The sequence below is a fragment of the Manis pentadactyla genome, chromosome 11 (genome assembly GCF_030020395.1).
Source record: "Manis pentadactyla isolate mManPen7 chromosome 11, mManPen7.hap1, whole genome shotgun sequence".
Lineage (NCBI taxonomy): Eukaryota > Metazoa > Chordata > Mammalia > Pholidota > Manidae > Manis > Manis pentadactyla.
This window is the reverse complement of record NC_080029.1, coordinates 111,325,071-111,347,480: the sequence shown is the minus strand read 5'-3', so window position 1 is coordinate 111,347,480 and position 22,410 is coordinate 111,325,071. Positions and strand designations below refer to the sequence as shown.

The 22,410-nt window shown below is 43.3% G+C and overlaps 1 protein-coding gene and 1 long non-coding RNA gene across 28 annotated transcripts in view; one reads left to right on the top strand and one right to left on the bottom strand.

Moving 5' to 3' along the window:
* Positions 1 to 3,814: 3,814 nt before the first annotated feature.
* Positions 3,815 to 14,232, top strand: LOC130679610 (uncharacterized). The gene is made up of 2 exons (XR_008992624.1): positions 3,815 to 5,093; positions 12,021 to 14,232. It is a non-coding gene; the product is annotated as an uncharacterized LOC130679610 (long non-coding RNA).
* Positions 14,091 to 22,410, bottom strand: part of TPM1 (tropomyosin 1) — a 26,552-nt gene continuing 18,232 nt past the window's right edge. For 7 of the 27 annotated variants that reach the window (XM_036903069.2, XM_036903070.2, XM_036903081.2 and 4 more), the window contains 2 exons: positions 22,311 to 22,380; positions 14,091 to 14,952 (listed from right to left, as the gene is read on the bottom strand). In XM_036903069.2, coding sequence (XP_036758964.1) covers positions 14,870 to 14,952; positions 22,311 to 22,380 — 153 coding nt within the window. In that variant the 3' untranslated portion in view covers positions 14,091 to 14,869. Of the gene's footprint in view, positions 14,953 to 15,380; positions 16,188 to 19,155; positions 19,355 to 20,784; positions 20,868 to 22,310; positions 22,381 to 22,410 lie in introns of those variants that run through there. The other 20 variants (XM_057488872.1, XM_036903067.2, XM_057488873.1 and 17 more) reach the window with 4 other exon arrangements.

The following is a 22,410-nucleotide window of genomic DNA, read 5'->3' as shown; positions in this document are numbered from 1 at the left end:
TTACTGAGCGCAAGGAGTGGGTCATGGGAACCCCAATTTACATCTGGTAAGTTAGAAGTAAAGGTGACAACCTGGGACTTGTGACCAGCACCTGAAGTGGGGACAGCCGTGTGCGACTGAGCCCTTCATCTGCAGGATGTGGTGCTAACTCCAGGTAGATAGTGTCAGAACTGAACTGGATGGTAGACCTGGCTGGAGTCAGAGAATTGCTTGATGTGTGGAAAAGCCACACTTTTGGTGTCAGAAGTGCTGTGAGTGTGGTAGTACTTTGATTTTATGACTGGGCAAATTCAAAGTTTTTTCACATCAGGAAAAGATCGGAGATCTTTGTTTAAAGGCATTTCGTGACGTAGGCCACATTATACGACAAAAACTGGGAGATGGAAAAACTCACTGGTACAGGCAGAGAGCCTGCTACCTTCGAGATCCCCTCAGTTCACACCCTAGAGGCTGCTCACAGCAACCTGGAGCGTGGCCGGAAGGCTCCCGTGCTGCCACGGGCCTGTGCCTTCTCATGCGTGCCCTGCTGTGACACTCTAAGGTAAAAACAGGAAAACGGAGCTTCAAGGCTCCTGCTGGTGAGACCACCAAAATCCCTCTGGCAAATCCCAGAAAAATCTAGAATTCCTGAGAGCCAGGGGAAATCACAGATTTAAGGCCGGGATCAGACTTCATCACCTCACCCAACGGCAGGTGACATCTAGCTTGGAAATCCCTGTGCTGCCAACTCAGGCCAAGTTCGTGTTCTTTGAAGGTGACCAGCTGCAAAAACAGAATCTTGGGGAGAGAGTTCCTGTGGGGATGTGGGGGCCCATATGACAACCCCACATTTACTGATAAGCTTGAGGGTGGGGCGGGGGACCAGGGGAGAAATACAATTCTGGAACTCCTGTCCTTGCTGTTCCCGCCTGCGCCCTGCTCCTTGCAGTACTGGAACTCATTTAGTTCAGACAGATGACCTCCCAGGCACATTGCTGAGAAGACCTGGAGTAAATCGCTTCCTTCTCCACTCCTGAGAGAGGTCTCCTCTCTCTTGCCTGAATCATAATTCAAGCAGTCTGCTTCCAGTGAGCTGGAATAGACAGAGATCAAGTATGGGGTGTACCAGCGCCCACGGCCTGAGCAAGAAAAGATAAGAAACAGAGGAGGGGCTTCTAGGGTAACACAGGGCCTGCTTCAGATAAACCTGACCCCCAAAACTTGGACAGAGAACATTTTCATTTCTCTAAACTTAAATAATTATTTGAAGTAGAAACATGAAAAATATTTTAAATATGATTTTTTTATTCATAAGACTTCTATTTACACACAACTTTCTGGGAATCTATGTATCTCCTAAAATGAGTGCTGCTTCCTCACTAGAATTAGATCATGTCTAGCGATTTTATAAAAAATACTGGAACAAAATGATAAACATGAGTAAAATCAGTCTCCCTTTAGAGTAGGGTGTCAATAAACATTTTGGTAAAGAACCAGATAGTAACTATTTTAGACTTCGTGGGCCATAAGTCTCTGTCACAACTACTCAACTCCACAGTGGTAGCAAGGAAGCAGCCATGGACGGCATAAATGATGTGGCTGTGTTCCAATAAAACTTTATAAACACTGAAATGTGAGTTTCATATAATTTTTACATCTCATGAACCATTATTCTTCTTTTCCATTTTTTTTTCCTAACCATTAACAATTTTAAAAAACATTCTTTGCTTTCAGATTGTACAAAACTTGGTGGTAGGTTGAGTCTGGCCCACAGGTGACAGCTTGCCTCGCCTGTAAAATCCCAGAGTGAAAACAAAAGGAAGGGGAAGTTTTGTTTTTAGTTAATGTAATCTTTTCTCTGTGGTTCTGGTTATTTTTAAATAAGTGGATAAGGAAACTGAGAGTCAAAGGAATACATTATTATTTTTTTTTTTGTAGATAATTATTTTTTATTGAAGGGTAGTTGACACACAGTATTACATTACATTAGTTTCAGGTGTACAACATAGTGATTCAACATTTATATACATGACAATTCCAGGTACCAGCTGTCACCATACCAAGCTGTTACAATATCTTGACTATATTAAAGGAATACATTATTAATTCAGGAATTTCAAGAAGAGTAAGAAAAATCTTTTTAAGAGGGTCCCTCATTTGCCATCTTGTAAACAACTACTGACTTGACCTTCCGGAGGAATGGGTTTCACCTCTATCAAATTCAATAGACTTTTTGGGACCTCTGTTATATTCCAGGAACACACTAAGTGCAAAGATGATGAAAGAGCAGCCCGTGCCCTATGACAGGGGGCAACCGCTATTAAATAATGAAAGGTCCTATCCATTTGGTAACGGTTTTCAATCATTCACTGAACAAAACTTTTATTGAGCACCTACTATATGCCAGCCTGGGTTATGTGTCAGATATTCCAAGATAAATAAATTCTGATGTTTATGGAAAGTGACTTTCTTCCTTGTTTTCATTTAGTTATTTTCTTGAGGGTAAAATGGGCATGGGGTGTCAAGGTGGCTGTCGCAGATGGAATGCCAAAGAGGGAGACCAAGGTGTGACAGTGTCTGCCTTCTCTGGGCTGGGACGAGGGGAGTTTGGGCCACCTCATGCTTACATCCCCTTTCCAAAATGCCCTATTTTCCGGTGAGGAATTACTTCTTTCTCACTGCACAATCCTGTGGAGCTGTCCCCAGGCCTCACCCTCTGGAGCTGAGGCTGGCGTGAGGGTCCCAAGCTTGGTGCGAGCATCGCATGCTCCCTTCCTGGGCTGTGACTCTTGAGCCGGCGAGTTGGTTTCTGTGTCTTCCCAGCACCTCCGTGACATCTACAGCCTCTCTGAGTAATGCCAGCATGACGTCCTGAATCATACCTCAGAGCCCTGCTGCTCCAAGCATGGTCCACAGACCAGCAGGACTGGCATTGCCTGGAGCGTGTGAGAAGTGCGGAACCTCCAGCCTGCCTGGCCCCGGTCAGAACCTGCCTTCTGACAAGACCCTCGGGGACTCCTGGGCTCGTGTGAGCGGCGGAGTGCCCGTGTGCACCTTCCCCCACCCTCCCGCCACTGCATCTTTAATGCTGCTGCCCTGGAGCTTGACCACCACGGGGGACCCGGAAAACGCCTTTCTGACACTGCAGGAGGCTCAGGGGTGGCCCTGCTTTCCCAGGCGGGCCTCTCTCCCCAAGGCATCCTCAGCCCAGGACGTCTCAGACACACTTACCAGGCTGCTAGTTGATGGCTGACACTAAACTACAAGAAAAAATTGGTCACTATCTTTAGAAAATGGTGACAGCCACCACCCTTTGAACAAGCCTCTCCCCTTTAAAAGTTTGGGGCAGTGGAGGCTGGAGACTCAGGAGCCTCCTTCAAAGGGTGAAGTTTCCCACAACGTTCCTCTAATACAGGGTGGTGAGGGAGTGGTTCTCTCTCAGCGAAGGGACCTGCTCTAGCTTCTTTTTCCAACGGGCCCGGCGTGAAGGGAGGGCATTAACAGCCCCAGTATTACCAATAGGCTGCCACATACCAGGCCCTGGACATATTTTATCTTTTATTCTTGACCACCACCGTAAAGGTCAGGGAACTTCAGAGAGGCCGAGTAACTTGCCTGAAAGCCCCCAGGTGTTAGCTGGGAGAGCAGGGGTGGAACCTGGGTGTTGTCAGCACTGCAGACTCACAAAAACACATGAAGCGTTTAATACATAAGATGTCACTGTAGTCGGCGTGTGCCGGCTCTTAGTGGTGGTGGTGGCGGCGACAGCTCTGTGTGTGTGTGTGTGTGTGTGTGTGTGTGTGTGTGTGTGTGTGTGTGTGTGTGTGTGTGTGTGTGTGTGTGTGTGTGTGTGTGTGTGTGTTAGGGGAAGGGGGTCCTCAGAATAGTCAAGGAGAGAAGCTTGTGGAGGGGCCCAGCATTTTTTGGGTGGCACATGGCATTGATGAGATACACAGTCAGCTTAAGACACCCTTCACATATTTGTAATTCAAAATAAAATATCACTATAAAATAAATGAAAATAAGACCAAGGATATTCAGATTTTTCCAATGATGACTTCATCAATGCTTTTTTGAGGAAATGTAAAATATTAAATTCTACCATTTTTCCCTCATTCTTTTGGGTACCCTGCTTTTGCGGATTCCCTTAGTTCACATGCCTATAGGGCCCACCTTACACCAGCTCTGAGGCCAGGGGATGCCCACCCACCTCTCTGGGACCAGTGGTGTGCCTTGTTGTCAGGGTGTGGGGAGGCTGAACACTCAAGTGAGTCACGGCTCTGGGAATTTCTGGAGTGCCGCTATCCCCATTCCTGGGCTCTGAGTCAAGAATGTAATTGAAGCCCCAGGACAATGGAGTGTGAAAGGGAAGATGGGCCCCGGTGTCAGACCAGCTGGTGTCAGACCCGCTGGCCCGCCAGGCCCCAACCACAGAACAGGTGCTTGGCTTTTGTTCCTGCTGCTGGCTGGGTCCCTGTGCCCCACCCCACACCTCCGACCTCTCTGAACAGAAGCCACAGCTCCGAAGCTTAGGCTCTTTCTCCTCCGGCACGTCCAGCCCCTGCTCTGACTGCGAGCAGCCTGCTTGCTGCTGTGGATCCCTGGTTTCAAGACTAAAGATACAGGAGGCAGGCGCTGCATCCCAACAGAGGAAACGAAGCGGGACCTCCAACGTGAAGGATTCCACCAGAGGATGAGGATATTGTTATTAGCTGAATAAAATGTTCAGGTGTCCCAGGTAACTTCCAGTGTCTGGGAATAAGATCAACAACCAGGTGAGCTGTGTTTTCATAGTGTCACTGGGAAGGCCCCCTGGAAACCAAAGCCTGGAGGCAAACCTCCAACGTGCCCTGGTGGAGACCCAGGACCTGGGCGCTCTCCTCTGGATGCCGCAGGGGGTGATGGCTGGTCACTCTCCATCACAGAGGGTCTACTCAGCACCCTCCCCACCACTGGGGAGGGGCGGTTCTTACGCTCACCAAGGCTGCATTTTAGTCCTCCAGGGCCTCTGTGATTTCAGGGGGAAGATCCCGCTGAGCTATCCTGAACTGTATCATGAAGAACATCAGAGGCAGCCTTGAAGGGCAAAGACAGCATCACAGGGCATGGCCCAGGTGAGTACCCAAGAGGCGAGCGCAGCCTCTTCTTGGAAGCCTGGGGACGGTGGCTATGGGGCTGACTCCAAGGGCACCAGACTCGGGTGTATTTAAATAATAACGGAAGCAGTTGTCCATCACTGAGAGCTTGCAGGGTCAGGCACTGCAGTAAGAACTTCCCGTGCACGATCTTATTTAATCGTGCTGAGTGCGGGTACTGGGGTCATCACCCCCACTCTGCGGACGGGGCAGCAGCTGACTCAAAGGCACGCAACCAGGCGGTGGCAGAGGTGGCTGTCCAATGCTGCGTGGGATTTAAGCCACTACCCTGGACGGCGAGCTGCGCACCGCGGTTTGTTTCCCCTACGGCTGCTGCTCCCCTCTGCCACTGCTCCTTACCAGTCATCACAGATCTTTCCAGGCTGAGGCAAGAATGGCCTTGAGCCCACACACCTACTTTTTGCTTTTATCAGCTCTGCGGTACAGGGAAGAGCAGGTGGCTGCTGTGAAGGCCTCTCTTCAAGTCCAAGCTTGCGTGTTTTTGTTCAAGGGGGGAAGGAAAGGGGGAGGATGCAGGGACAACACATGGAACTGGATTTCTGAGAGGCCTCCGTTTCAACTGGTTTGGGAAAAGTGTGTGCTCTGCTTTGTTTTTTAAGAACCCAAAGCCTCGAAACGAAATGGGCTGTCCAGCCCTGGAATTCCTGTCCAGCAGGAATAACTACATAGTCAAAAAAAACAGTTTAATGCTATATTTAGGATATGTCTATATTTAAAAGAGATACCCTTAAAAAAAAGTATGTTTTCATTTCCTATGATTCAGAAAATATCCAAATTACAACGAACCTCGTATCAGTTCTAGTTACCAGAGCATAGTATCAGAAATGATCCAAATGATCGAAAATAGAGGAACCAATTATGACACATTAGCAGCTGAAATAGCCTACGATGATATCACGAAGACCAGGCTACCAACACAGGAAGATACTTAGACAAACTTTTAAAATAAAAAACAAAGCTTTGAATAAAAAGCCTTATCTACACAGACAAAACATATGGGCAACAGATATTTTTTAAAGGGTAGTGAGATGATGACCTTTTTCTTTACATATTTTCTCTATTGTTTTTATAAGATTTTGTGACAAATAGAAAACTTGAAATGTGTATCATTACATGGTAGCTTGTACTTTCTGTGTACATTTGGCTTATTTACCTTGCAACCCCGTATCCAAACGTGGCAAAGAGCCTGTAAATTGCTGCGTGAAATCTACATAGTCCTTTAAATTCATAACATACATTTATTGCTGTTAGACAAATTGGGATAAAGAGTCTTTTTCATCCAAATTTCATCATGCTGTTTATCAGCAGTATGTCCTCCTTCTCGGGTAGGAACCAAAACTAGAAAAGCAAAAGGAGCCTGGGCTCCGAATTGCCGGCAGTTCCTATCGATACAATGGTGAAGCCCTATTCTCTCTTGCACACCACCTCATTTTTCATCTTTCATGGAAGGCTGGAAAGTGGATTATCTGGAGAGCCCCTGGGCTCCTAACCCATTAGGAAGGCTGAAGTCTGCCAACCCCAGCAGATCAGGTCGCTGTCTTCTCTAAGCTATTAAGAAAGGGCACATGGGAGGCTTGCCCTGGAAGAAGTGAGTGTTGGGGGTGACTCTAACCTGTTTGCTTTCCCAGAAACCAAAGTGTTCCTCTGGATTTTCCTACTGGTATAGAAATCGGACTTTATAGTCTCTAAGACTCTAAACTCAAATGTCAATAGATATTTTTTCCAGGGGATTAAGTCTCTAAACTCAAAATGGATTAAAGACCTAAATGTAAGGCCTGTATTTACTTATAGTCTATGCTTTGCTCCAAAGATTGAGAATGCTCTAGGATAAAAGCAAAAATACGGTAAGACCAGAAAAAAAAAAAAAGTTAAATGGCATAAAACAAGGACTGGGAAGGTGGGTAAGAGGGGAGAATTTTTAATTTAAAGTCTGGCAGAAGAAAGTTACAATAAGGAATAAAAATCCTGGTGGCCAGAGTAAATAGCAAAACCAAAGCACTTATAAACTAGCAGAGGTCTTGTTTCTAAGGTTTCAGAGGTTAAGGGTGAGCTGAAAATGTCTGTGGCCAGAGCTCTCCTGAGTGAGGTAAACAGCATGCCTGAGAGGGCCTTTCCCACTGGCTTTAGGTGGTGAAAAATCTTCCAGTGAGGGGTAGTGATGTCTGTTTTCAATGTACTCCTGTATCACTTACACTCAATTTGCCATGTAATCATATCCTATTATTATTCTTAAATGTGTGTGCACTGCTTCCTCTAAATTATAGACTCCTGGAGAGCAAAAAGTCTATTTTGTGTTTTTTCTTTATTGTCCTACAATCCCCAACCTATAGTCCCTAAAATAATGTGCATGCTTAAATGGAAATAGAATTTAATTTTCGGTCCTTTAGACCAAATTATTTATAATCTTAACTTCCATATGTTCTCTAGTTACTAGAAGACAGTATGGAAGCCCTTTCTGTGCTTATGAGAAAGTCAGCAGAACAGGAGATTAGAATAATAGAAAATTACATCCAGGGGTGCAAGAGAGAACACAAGGTAGAAACAGAAGACATTGCAGATTTGAGCTTCCAAGTAGAGGATTAACAGTTGAAGAGATGTTAGCAGTTTTGGCAGGATTTGAGGCTAGAAACACTTCATTGAGGCATACTTTCTTTACATTTACTAAATTATTCTTCCTTAATTGCTTGGGATGGTGCTAAGGCACACAATCCTGGAGTTCTCAAAAGGAGTGGAAACATAACAGGAAGACAAATCATAGGAATGGCAGTCTTCAAGCTGACTGAGTAAGCTAGTACGTAAGCATTTTCCAGCTGGGTTCTGAGAGGCAGATAGACTAGTTATCCCTATGAAGCTATCACCCATCTTAACATCAAAATGAAAAAATTCTATCACAGAACCCAAGAATGGACTAACAGTTACCAAAGGGAAAGGGACTGGGGAGGATGGGTGGGAAGGGAGGGATAAGGGCGGGGAAAAAGAAAGGGCCTTTCGATTAGCATGTATAGTGCGTTGGGGGCGCGGGGAGGGCTGTGCAACACAGAGCAGACAAGCAGTGATTTTACAGCATCTTACTATGCAGATGGACAGTGACTGTGAAGGGGTATGTGGGGGGGACTTGGTGAAGGGGGGAGCCTAGTAAACATAATGTTCTTCATGTAATTGTAGATTAATGATACCAAAATAAAATAATAAATTAATTTTTTAAAAAAGGAAAAAATTCTACTGCCTGGGTGCTGGTTCACAGTTTTACTATGCTGATCACTGGGCTTTCAGCAATAATTCTTAACTTTTTTTTGATAGTGACAGGGCTCATTTCAGATAATGGTGTCCTTGGCCAACAGTATAATTCATGTAGTTATTTGGCAAACTCTTTTACTATAAAATAAGCAATGGAAAAATATAATGTGCTCATGGATTGGAAAAATTAATATTGTTAAAATGTCCATACTACCCAAAGCAGACTACAGATTCAGTGCAATCCCTATGAAAATATCGACGGCATTTTTCACAGAACTAGAACAAATAATCCTAAATATTTGTATGGAGCCACAAAATACCCAGAATATCCAAAGCAATTTTGAGAAAAAACAAAGCTGGAGACATTATACTCCCTGATTTCAAACTTTTCTACAAAGCTACAGCAATCTAATCAGTATGGCACTGGCACAAAGACAGACACACAGACACAGAGAGCCCAGAAATAAACCCATGTTTATACGGTCAATTAATCTAAGACAAAAGAGGCAAGACTATACAATAAGTAAAAGACAGTCTCTGTGGTAAATGGTGATGGGAAAACTAGACAGCTATATGCAAAAGAATAAAACTGGACCACTTTCTTACACCATATACAAAAATAAACCCAAAATGGATTAAAGACCTAAATGTAAGACCTGATATCATAAAACTCTTAAGAGAAAACCAAGGCAGTTAACTGTTTTTTTTTTGCTATTATTAACGTACAATTAAATGAGCAATATTATGTTTACTAGACTCCCCCTATTATCAAGTCCCCACCACATACCCCATTACAGTCACTGTCCATCAGCGTACTAAGAAGGCAGTAAACTCTTGAAGATTAGCATTGGCAATTTTTTTCTGGATCTGTCTTCCCAGGTAAGGCAAACAAAAGCAGAAAGGTGGGACTACATCAAATGAAAAAGCTTCTGCACAGCAAAGGAAACCATCAAGACAAAAAGGCAACCTATGGAATGGGAGACTGTAGCTGCAAATGCTATATCCAATAGGGGTTAATACCCAAAATATATAAAGAACTCATATAACTTGACACCAAAATACAAATAACCCAATTGAAAAATGAGCAGAGGACCTGAATAGACATTTTTCCAGAGGACATACAGATGGCCAACAGACACGTGAAAAGATACTCATATCACTAATCATCAGGGAAATGCAAATCAAAACCACAATGAGGTATCATCTCACACCAGTCATAATAGCTAGTATCAAAAAGATAAGAAATAAGTGTTGGCAAGGATGAGGAGATTCCAACAGAACCTACACTGTTGGTGGGAATGTAAATTGGTGTTGCTACTATAAAAAAGTGTGGAGTTTCCTCAAAAAATTAAAAACAGAAATACAATATGACCCAGTAATTACACTTCTGGGTATTATTTATTTGAAGAAAACAAAAACACTAATTTGAAAGGATGTATGTACCCTTACGTTTATTGCAGCATTAGCTACAATAGCCAAGATATGGAAGCAACCCAAGTACACACACACAGAGGAATATTATTCAGCTGTAAAAAGGGTGAAACAGATAAAGAGGTGTGTACTTCCAGTTATAAAATAAGCCACAGGGATAAGTACAGCATAAGGAATACAGTCAATAACATTGTAATATCTTTGTATGATGACAGATGGTAACTACACATCATGGTAAGGATTTTGCAATGCATATAACTGTCATCGTGTATATCTGAAATTAATATTGTACACCAAATATTTCAATAAAAAGTGTTAATGTAAAAAACAAACCCCAAACCCATGGTTTTCACAGAGGTGGCTTGGGACATGGTGTGGGTATGGGTACCAATGCAGGATGAAGCCAGCTCACCAAAACCTGGCTCATTGGAAGGTCACAGGGTTATATTATTCCACTGCACGTACCTGGGAGTTTAATATTTGATTTATAAGTCTAAGCAACAGGAATTCCACTGGATAGGCAACATTTCGAATCCTGAGCATCTCCTGAGCTGAAGACACATCAGGACTCACCATCACAAAGTGTGCTTCCCTCTTACTCCCTACCTCCAAACAGCACCCATCTGGAGGAGCTGACACTCCAGGCCTCTGGGCTAGCCAGGCCCAGTTGGCCCCTTGGGAGACTTGTTCCTCAGCCACACGCGCAAAGGGCTTTTACCTTTCCTGTCATCAGCTTTTCATCCGGAGACAGCAGATTCCACAGTGGTTTTGTCCAGCGGCTCCTCAAGCATGGACGAGGGCTGAACTGCCTTCACTCACATCTGCTGCAAGGCCTCCAAGCAGTACTCCTTCTGTCCACTTCTACTTGGCTACACATCCAAATGCAGTTCAAATGGAGCAACAGTAACTTATTTTCACGTGCCACGGTTTGACTTAAAAATGAAATCTGAATCAATTACTTTGAAACATTCTTCTCCTCCAGTGTACAAGTGATTTAACGATTCCAGAATTGTCCCTCAAGCATTTGTCTTGGTCATTTGTCCAATCAAATATATTTTCAATGTGTATTATGTGTGGGGTCCCCTTGCAATGCAGTGAATGGCCTCCAGAGGAATAGTACTGGGGATTTTCATTTCAAAAGGAGAAGTTACTTTCAGTTTCCCAGGACCCAAAGGCTCAGGGCTGAGGAGCAAAGGAGCTCTAGGAGTGGGCATGGTTGGGGGGGATCCTACACATAATATTTGCTTCTCAGCCTTGTGAGGAAGTGCACAAGCATGTGAAGAGGAAAACTACCTCCTCTGAAGATGAAGAAATTGCTACTCAAATGGTAAAATTAACCCAGCAGCATTCAAAGCTTTCCCATGTAGTTTCCAAGCCCTGCACAGTACTGTCTGCCCGTGAGAGCTCAACTCGATGGGGTTGAACTCAACTAGCTGAACAACCTTGGGCAAGCCACGGAACCTCTCTAGGCCTCGATGATCATAACCCCCTCCTGGCTCTGAACCAGCATTTCAGTTAGGGCATCAGCCTTGGCAGACCCTGATAAGGCCTTGACTTGACTCTTGGTTCCCCATGGCCTTGGTAACATATGCAAATAAAATTTTCACAGGCAGCAAGAATGAGTTTTATCCTCCCAAGTCGATGCCCATTTGTCAAAAAGTTGACAAAAGCTGCATTTGTGTTAGTGAACCCTCAACATAGCTTCATTCATTGTTTGACACACAAAATTTATGACACACCTGGGGAATGCAGCTCTGAAAACTCTCCATGTCAAAAAGTATATATAATGGAAGGAACACTTCTTGCAATGCCTGACATTTATAATTTCTTTCCAAGCCTCTGTCACCAATTCTGGAAATGATGGTTCTGAGCACCCCAGTGCTGTTTTGATTGGAGAATTCATATTTCTTATCTGCATGTACATCTGACTGCAGATTTAAAAAAAAATCACATCTACAAATAGTGTTGACAAGTTAAAAAAATGGTTAACACACACTCAAATATTTGTTCAAGTATAAAAGATATTTTTTTCCTGGAGAAAAGGAAAAGGCTCAAAGTATTAAACTCTGGAGGATACATACCCACATACACAGAACATTAGATTTAGTTTCTGCTAAGGGTGTCTCTAGGAGCAGTTAAGTAGGGGACTGGTTCTCCTCAACGGCAGTCTCAAGTTCTCCTCAATGTATTAACAAAGTGCTTTTCTTTTTGCCTTAGTAACAGATTGCAGAACTCTCATCACAGATTTAAACATTCTTGGAAGATGCTTACGTGCTTACCTGGTATCCTTTCTCCTTGGAGTTCCACAATGTTTTCCTCTGAGCAAGGCAACATCTCCAGCTGCTCATTCTGAAATCTGGGCCTGCTAGGTTTCAACAATGCAATTTATAGGGTATGAATCTCAAATTCTCTGTACTTCCTGGCTTTCTAAATGGTGACCGTATCCGCTTCCAGCCTCAGCGTCCACAGTCAAGAACCCTTGTCTCTCCTCCCTGACCTCACTGTGCCACGTGCTCAGAGACTATCACACTGGGTCAGACCCAAGGTGTGTGCCACGTGGAGACAGGGTGTTCTCTCTTTTCTATTTATAAAGAAAGATCAGGTAATAACAATTCTTCGAATCGGCGTATTTCGTTAACTTACTGATTTCATCTGACCCTGGAACCCAGGGAGGGAGTAGGCATTAAGCCATTCATTCATTCATTCGTGGTCGACGTGAGCCACAAGCGGACTCAACCTACATCTGCCGTTTCCAACTCTCCCAGCTGCACCTGCTGCTTCATCTGCCATGCCTAGTAGGTGCTTTTCTTCTGCTGTAAAATGTCCAAAACAAACGGAAGAATCCAAACAGGGCTTCGGAGTCACATGGGGCTGAGGTGGAGGTCACACAGGAAGCTGGACCCCACTACTTTTAAGCTGTGGAACTGTGAGTAGGTTCACTCAGCTTCCCTGAGCCTGTTTGTAAAATGAGGCAGAGCAGCTGAGGTAACGCTTGTAGGGCACTTGTTACAGGTTGTGGCGTACAGTATCTGAGAACAGCATTAGTAACCATCATCAACACTTAGGGCAGAGGGTTGCCTCAGCCTCACCGAGTTGGATATAAAATCCCCATGTGGTGGTCTCTGGAGCATGTGTGGCAAGCTGAGGACAGGAGCAGTTTAACGGTTATCAAGCATGCCGTAAGTGCTGTGTTATATACTTTATTACATGGGTTGTACACTTGAGTCCTGTAGTAACCTACGAGCTAGGTGCTAATCTCTTTCCCATTTCACAGGTGAAGAATCTCAGATTTAGGGACTTGACAGGCTAGGTGGCTAGAGAAGGTGAAGCCAGATCTGGCTCCCAAAGGAAAAGAGTGCTGGGCTTAGGAAGGGCCTCTATGACCAGAGGGAGGCAGAGAGGCATTTTTCTGTCTAGCAGGGGTAAGCGTAGGGGTGGTGAGCATGTGGGAAGGTTGCGGACCCAGAGTGCCTATTTGCCTTGAGCAAAAAGGGGCAGCCTTTTAGAAATGGAAACTAGAAGCCTGGCCCAGGTTTCTTCCTATGTGGTTCTTAGACTTAACACCCTTTCTTTCAGTGGAGAGAAAATACCTGACAAAGGGCTTGGAAGAAATCTATAGAGACATTTAATACTTTTCAATGAAAATATAATCTGTGCACCCAAATGAGTTCTCACTTACTTCTATTTTATGTTTTTCATGAAAATGTCCTTCCACCTCTGTAGTACAAGTTTGGCCAACTAATATTGTTTGTAATCTATTTTTGTTTGCTTAAAGGCGTCAAGAGTGACCCATGGTATTTTCAGTTTCCATATCCAAGAAAATTAAGATGTATTAGAATTTATAACTCAGCATACATTAGAAAGCCATAAATCAAATCACAAAAACTCTTTAGAGCAATACTTTCAAGTGGAGTCACACTGCTGGGAGAAGCAGGTTGGCTGCACTAGCCCCTCTGCTGGCATGGGTGTACGCTGCTGCCAAGGACTTAGCTAACAGCTGACCCCAAATTCCCAAACCCAGAAAACCACTGCCAGAGGCCTGTGTGTAGGTGCAGACATATAATGACACACCACGGAGAAAGGCTTTTGGAAAGGGTCTTTCCTGCGTAGTTGTAATTTAACAGACCATGGGGATGCTACCTTGAGTGCTTCTGAGGGGTAACACATGAAACCCAGACTTCCCCTGGACTCTGGGTTATTGTTTTGCTTTATTTGTGAGGGAATGCAAGTTAATCACATGATCAAAAGTACACAGAGGAGAAACATACAAACGACAGGACCACCAAATTTAGAAAATGTCCTACAATGTGCATTTTATTCCATATCATTATACAATGTTTACATATAGTTATAACTCTTTAGAAAATGTTTTTTTCTTTACCAATTGTACGTAGTGCCCAAATCTTTCACTTTAACATGGAGAAACAAAGAGTGGAAATCCACACTGAATGCTATCCTATGAGCTGTAATGAGCTGCAAGTGTGCCAATTAGAAAGAAATAGTCTTAAAAGAGCAGCGTGGCTAACCAAGCCTTGGCTTTAGTGAATTCAGGTATAAAGGATTCATAGTCTCATCTCATAGTAAAACTCAAGACAAAATAAATTAGTGTTGGACAGAATTCTAAATTGTACAAAATTGAATGAAAGACCACAGTGGGACCTTTTGTTTAAAGTAGCACCAATCCACACCTGACTGTGTTTCCAACATTAACCTTCCTATTGAATATACTGTTGGCACTTTGAATGGAAACCTTTGTTTTAGTGACGACTTCTAGACTGATTAAGCATACTGTGTTGCTAAACCCTCTACAAAGTGTGGCAACATCAACCTGGGAAATGGCACATTAAATCATGATCACTCTGACAAAGGCTTGCTTTTGTGTATGTGTGTTTTCCCCACTCCCTGATCTAGCTGGTATTTGTGGATGTTTCTGTGACAGTGGTAAAAGTAAAAAAAAAATGCATTTTAAGGGTTTCATGGTAAGCATGGTGTTTAAAAACAAAACAAAACAAAACAAAAACCAACAAAAACAACATGAAAGGATGTGGTCGCAGCTAAGGAGGTTTTCACATGTTGTTTAACTCCAGTAAAGTCTGATCCAGCATCTGATGCATACTAAGGTTTTCTTCTTTGGCATGAGCCACTTTCTCTGTGGTGGGATTAGAAAATTAAGTCATAAATAGCTGCCCTTTGGACACAATGATGGATTGTACATTTAGGCAGGCAAACATTAATCACAAACACAAGATGAGATGACTAGCACTAGGCATGCTTGTAAGATATTACTCATTTCCAGACAAGGACCTACGAAGGGGGAAGATGTCTTTGACCCAAGGGAACTATAGGCACAGCAGGTTTTCACACAGCGGCCAGGTGAACCTTCCCCAACAGTCCACTCTGGGAATAAAATGCAGGTGGGGTTTGGTAAAGGTTCCCTGGTCGTGTGCCATGGGAACAGACAGAGATGCTTGCAGCACTGAAGTTAATAACAGTAGACACTTCTGAGTTACACACAGTTAAAGGTCTGGGAGTTGTGCTGTAACACAATCTCACACAAAACAAAGATGATGTAAATACTTTTTCTGACGTTTTAAATGATTTATTTTTGTTGCTCATTAAAAAAATTATCAACATGTTTCATGCACACTTCAGTAGGACATTCTCTTACTATTTTTACAGTGTTCTATTTATTATTAGCATGGCATTCTCACCAGATTCCAACACCACCATTAGACTGAATAAAGGCATACCTTTCAGATAATCAGGGACTTCTGACATGAGCTCCTGTTTTCAAAAGCTATTTTGCCCAAGCATAGGTACATTTAATCATATTTCAAACACTATACCAGATATTAATAAGTTAGGAATATGAATATGCAATATATATATTATATACTATGTCTCATATATAATATATATAGTTATACACACCCCTCTGCTTTGGTTTCCTAACTTAAGGTAGGACTGGTCCTCTGCAGATAGAAAACATCTTTTGGTCCTCATTTGGTATCAGTTCAAACAAGAGGACCTACTATTGCAAAGAGAAGTGCTGAACTGACTTACTAATGTTTTACCCAGATACATATATGCAATTTTACCATAAAAGCAGTTTTGGGTTAAAGAGAACTTAATTATTTCAGACAGAAGAGGAAAAGGCAGGGAAGGCCAGCCTTTCCGCTGATTCCTTACACGGACAATTCTGCAGACAGCAACTGTTTTCAACCCTATTAGTTCAAGGTATGACAATCTTAGATTTCCTGCCCATGGGCTCCATTCCTAGAATTCAGCCCAAGTTCTTTCCCACTTAGGTTTAGTCCTCATTCAGGGCCAGCTTTAGTTGGTTAGTTAGGCGGCGGTTTTGCTCAAGTTGCTGGTAGAGTTGATCTGTATAGGTCAGCAAGCAGGTTAGCAGAAGAGAAGAGGCAGAAGGAAGAGAGGTTAGCCCGACTTGGTGAGAGGGAGTGGACAGAGCACAGAGATACCTGAGGCACCGGTCACTTGCTGAACAGTTTACTCTTACCCAGTAGTCCCCTGTCCTGTGCCCAGGAAGGGTGGATGGTAAAGGCCTGGCAGGCTTGCAAAGAGCCAGGATTTCCCTCTTGTTGAGGAAGGGAGCAACGGGGACAAGCTGGAGAGGGAACACGATCCTGGCGCACCTCACTACCACCACTAGCACCATGGTGTGAACTGAGCCCAACACAGTTTCTGGCGACAGCCTGAGGCAGGGCTGGAGGCAAGCCCAGATCACGGCCACTCCTTGTGAGGCCTCAGTGGAAATCCTGCCGTGAAACTTCAGCCTGCCCCTTTCTGCCCACCTGCTCTGGGAACCCCTTTCACCAGCACTCCTGGGCCTGTCTTTCCTTTTGGGCAATACCGAGAGAGGGCTAGTGCTACTGCCTGAACATTTTTTTGAAATGCAGAACTAAGGTACACCTGTCTCTCCCCAACTGAGTCAGAGTGCAAATTCTGAGCTCTTGGCCGGCTCTGACACAGGGTGTGCATTACCCTACTCAAACAGCCAAAGAACAAACACTATCTCCACTCAAGACAGAGTTAAAATTTACCTTACTTCTTGAAGAGGATGACATTCATGTTTGGTGCTAAATAGGTACATCTAAAATGAACAAAATCTCAAACATCCGCACAGAGACCAGTGTGATACAAATCTCACACACTGGCATGTGATCTGCTCGCGTGGCAAGGAGGCCAACCACAGGGGTCAGTCTGTATCTGATGGTCCAGGGGACACCCAACGACAAGAACATGGCACTTACCATGAGAAGCTGGAGGGTACAGGATTGTTTCAAACGATGGCACAACCTGGATCCAGAAACTTAACTAAATCATCTTAGGCTGACAATCCTACCCCCAGAGAAAATGAAAATATCCAGTCTCCAGTCCCCAGGTCTGTTGGAAAATTGATCGATTCTTACTTAACATTCTCTTATAAGTGATAGATGGGTGGAGATGCTACATTCATCCTGCTTCCTAGCTTAGAATATCTGCCACCTTGTCTTTGCTCATCCATATTTCCTTAATATACAAAACTGGTCAAACGTCACCCCCTTCAGGTAGCTCCCAGACAGTTATTTTCTCTTCCTTGTTTACTCTAAAATGCATGCCATCTGCTACTTCAGACTTGCTTCACTCATCTACCTTCCCACAAGATGGCCAGCTCACTGGGGACATCTCCAGTTCACCTCTTTACCACATCTACCACCACCTTCCACAGCGCCCTGCAGATGGCATATGCTCGAGGGTTGCAAAATCTAAACCCACCAAGTACATTCACACTATCACACCAACAGGCAGGATGTCTCAATTTGCTGAGTCAATGTTTGGCTAAGCTGAAAATGGAAGAACTTTGGAGAAATCCTAGAGAATCTAGAGATCAATGTGAATTCCGCTTACATGACAGCTGTTCCTACCACATACTTCTTTGGACCTGTTTCACCTCAGCTGCCATGCAGCTTGTAAGCCAGGGTGGCCCGAGGGCAGGGATCAGAAATGGTTACACATTTGGAAGTATTTTCCCCTCGTATTCTGAAGATGCACCTTCAGAATTAACTGATTATCTGCTCAGCAAAACTTTTAGACTTGCTATTTTGTCTATGCACGAAGCAGGATTACTCAGAAAAAGGCCTACTGCTACTCTGAATTTGGAAGAGGACTCACAGTCAAAAGCAGGCCCAAGGAGCCTTAGGAAAAGAAAAACATTAAATTACAGAAGTCTTTGTACTCTCAAGGAACAAACTGTTCAGATTCTAAATTAAATATCAACTCTCTGAGGCTAACAAAAACGACACATAAACAGGTAAGATCACCCATACTTAAAGCACAGGAGAAATATAGCCAGATTGTTGAGGACAGAGAAATGTTGGGAATTAAGATACAAAAGTCCACATCATTTTAAAGTTCTGATTTTGCAATGTGTTTTTTTAAATTCAATTAATTGTTGTTTTTGAAGTGAGACAGTCAAGCCCAAATAAAATTTAACTATATTCTGAACAATTTCCACCAACTACTTTTTTAGGAATAAAAAAATAAACTGATGGCTATACTAAAAAATGTCTGCATATGAAAAGAAAATTGGTATTATCACAGAGATTATGTACAACCCTTCCTAAAGAATACATGATATGCTTAAGAGCACAAAAATAAATCTCAGCTTGAATATAATCATATTTAGAAAACCTAAGATGACATTTCATGATCAAAATGATGGCTGAGTAATGAATATACTTTACAAAAAACCTGTAACTGTTATTCGTGTTGTAAAAGCATGATCATCAATAACCTCAGCTTACATCGTTTGAATCCAAGTTCTTTTTCTTCTTCCCCAGTATGTAAACTCTTTTCAGTGTGGGATGACTATGGAGACTTCACCGTGAGCTTTCATCAGCTAGCCATGCCCTCCCAAGCAGGGCCATCTAATATCAACACAGAGGGCCCACCACATGCCACACTAAACCTCAGGCAGAGGAAGACATGGCTCAAGGTGCATCTCCTCACTCCAACAAGCAATGTCCCTGTGCAGAGGTTCTCAGCCGAGACTACATACCAGAATCATCACAATCCCTAAAAAATACAAATGCCCAGACCTTTCGAAACCAAAACCCTGAGATGGACCCAGGCATAAGTATTTTTTAAAGGTCCCACAAGGAACCAGTGCTTTAGAAACCCTTGGTGTTACTATATAATGTCGAGGATGGACAAAAAAAAAAAAGAAAAGAAAAAAAAAAAGCAGCAGCCAAAAATTAACCCTCATATGCACGAAGTAGATTTGTAGTTTTATTCAGTGTTGAAACTAAAATGTCAATAAATAAGAAGTAAAAAGAATAGCAAACAGAAATAGCTTACACAGTGTTTATTTTACACTGAAACGAAGAGCTTCTGTATAATAGGAAGCACTGTGTGTGCCCGGCCCTAAGGCAGGATGCTAAAAGACAGAGCGAGGGCCAGCTGGAGGACAGACCGACTGCAGGGCTCAGAGAGGCGGGACATCCAGATTGATGAAGGGGTCTTGGGAGAAGGGATGCAAAGAAACTTATCTGCATGAAGAGAAAAGGTGGGAGAAAAAGAGAAAAAGTGGCACAATGGAAAAAGGGAAAAGCAATTAGCAGATGAGAGCAGCATTTGAAACACAGAGAGGCAGCAGACATGCAAAGCCCGCCGTCAGTCGCACCTGCGGGAGGACGGCGCCCTCGCCCAGTAGGGCCCGGCCACAGGCCCGCACACGCCCCCTCTGGGTGAGGGTCTGTTTGAAGACCCACGAACAGAATTTAAGGATAAATTTGAAGCTAACCCACCTTTCATAGTATTTAATCATAACTGATGCTGAAAGTTTTCCCTACAGAATCCCCACATTTTATCACTGAAAAGACTTTAGACACTTGAGCTGGTTCACCCCCTTATTTACAAATGAGGGAGGAGCTGATGATGCTCTCTAGTTTCCATGGTGACAGCCATGCCTCTAGGGGTGACGTGGAGATTCTATAATCTGTACGGCAGCAGGCATAGGCCACACTGTTTAAGCTACCATTTTTCTGCATGGGTAAAGGAATGATAGGCAGGCCTGGAAAATGAAATTTCTACTTTACATGGAATCTAGGACCATATTATTGGAATGAAGAGAACCGCCTGTGAAACACTCCAGGTTAGTATTTAAAGAGGTAGGGCAAGTTTAATGTTTAGGTTTGGTTAGCAATACATAAATAAGCTGTATATGCTCAAAGTTCTCATGAGAATAAGACTATCTACTCCAATTCTTACTGCCTCACAGTGGCTCAAGGGGGACCAGTAACTCCCAAACATTGGACCATCTGTGTTTCGTTTCCCATTTGACACAGGTTGTGGTGTTCACTGTGAATATTTTAATTCCTCTCGTATAAATGGAAAAATCAGAGGCTCGGTTACTCAGCAGAGGGTTTCTCTCTCTAGAATTCTTAAATGTGAGGAAGAGAGGGTTTTCTACAGCACCACTCTTTAGGCTATATTGGACCAATTTCCTTTCCCTCAGATCCTCAGTAACCTGACAATTTCAGGGTTCCTTCAATTTATTTTATATTTCTTTTATGACTATGATCATATTGTACTTAATTGAATCTCAGGAAACCTGTTTTTGATATTTTTTGGAAGTTCCTGCATAATCACATGGCCTTTTGGTTCTACTTGAGCCCCGTTTAAATTCCTAAAAGGATAGCGCTCAAGTCATTCATATTTCAGTTCATTACTTGGTGGGAGCAATCTAGCCCAGAGATCTTGAAATAAATGAATTCTGGAAGGAAAGTTATGTCTATAGATAGTCTTAATCTGCTTGGCTTTATATTAGTAGAACGTGAAAAAACAATGTCCTAGATTATGCAAAGAGAGGGAACAGAAAAGTGTAAAAATGGAAATTCTGGAGGTGCAGAGAAAGTAGTGGTGAGTTTGTCATATTAGCATGAGGGCGCGGATGCGAGCAGGCAGGGTGGATGCACATTTACATGGAAGTCATGTCGTTGAGAGCGTGGTCCAGCTCCTCGCTGATGGCTTTGTACTTCAGTTTCTGAGCGTACAGCTCGTCTATGACCAGGAAGTGGGAGGCAGAGATGCAAGGACATGGAGAGTGATCGAGAGATGGAGGGTGAGTGAGGGTGGCATGGACACCATCCCGACACAGCAGCAAGAAAAGGGCAATGCGGGAAGGAATTGGTGCCGCAGCAGGTGGCCAATGCAGGAGGCGTGCGTTTTGTTTTTAAATGAATTGAAAGAAAGACAAAAAGAACAAAACCCATTAGAAAATAAAACAGGAAGACTCAAAATGAAAAGCATAACAAATATGGTAGGTATATCAGTAAACCCTATTAAACCCTAAACAAAACCACAGAGGGCTGTCTGCTGGGTGGGTAACAGAACATGTTTCTTCTGTAGAGTTGTATTTTAATTACACTGGAGTGGTCAGCCACCTGCAACTATAAGCAGTGGAAAAAATATCCAAGGGCAGTGTTTTGGAGGAACAATTTGTGACCACAGTCTGTAAACCTTATCTGGCTCTGCATTCAAACCACTGACTTCCTGACCAAACCGGACCACTGGGTTATCGACTTCTTAGTGCCATGTACACCACTCCTTGTGGTCTTCCTACTCAGGCTGCCCTGTTCCTGGTCCAGGAGGCTTAAAAAGTGAGGAGAGTTGTACTTCTCATGGTGTTGTGCCAAGCCTGCAATTTCCTTTTTGCAAGGATGAAGGTTTCATACCTTGCCGTACTCTGGCAGATTGTTCTGCAACCATCTGTCTTTCTCTCTTCTCCACTAGCTTGGTTATCCTGTGCACCAACCTCCAGTCCCTTCTCTAGCCCTTTCTGCCTTTGATGAACATATTTTATAAATTTCTTTCTTTCTTTTTCACAGCTGCTCCTTCAAAAGCCTCAGGGCTCAACATTTAGGATTTTCTGTGAGACAGAGTGGGTATTACCAAAACAAAACCTAAGTATCTTAGAGGAGAAATGCTTAAGTATAATCTCAAAATGCAGTGCTGTGTTATCCCCCATCCCCATTCAGGATACAGAGCATTTGCCAAGATACTTCATGACTAAAAAAACACCACCCAAACCCTTACACTGGGTTCACACTTGCAAGATGGGCTGTGCCTAAAAACGAATCCCTATCATCCTGACAATTAGGAGGTATCACTAAACAGAAAATACACTGGAGTCATTTTCACCTACAACCACTTCTGCAATGAAAACTAAACCTGCCACACTTCTCGAAAGTGTGAAGTAAGCCGGATGGCATTTGCTGTACAAAAAGAGACGCATCCCGTCTGGTGGCCAATAGTCACCTGGAGAGCAGAGGACTCAGATCCAAGAGTTAAGAACTAGAGAATGAAAACACCAAAGGACAGACAGGAAGAATGTGCAAGAGCAAAGTAGTTTATCAAGGATGATGCGCTTGGATTGGAAAATCATTTTGCCAGGTTAGTATTCAACCTTAAGGACTAAATTAAAAACCAAACTCAAGATCTTACCTTCTAAGTCATCAATGCTTTTCTCCAATTTTGTTACAGACCTCTCTGCAAACTCTGCCCGAGTCTCAGCCTGTAATAATTTGATTTGTTTCAGTCAAAA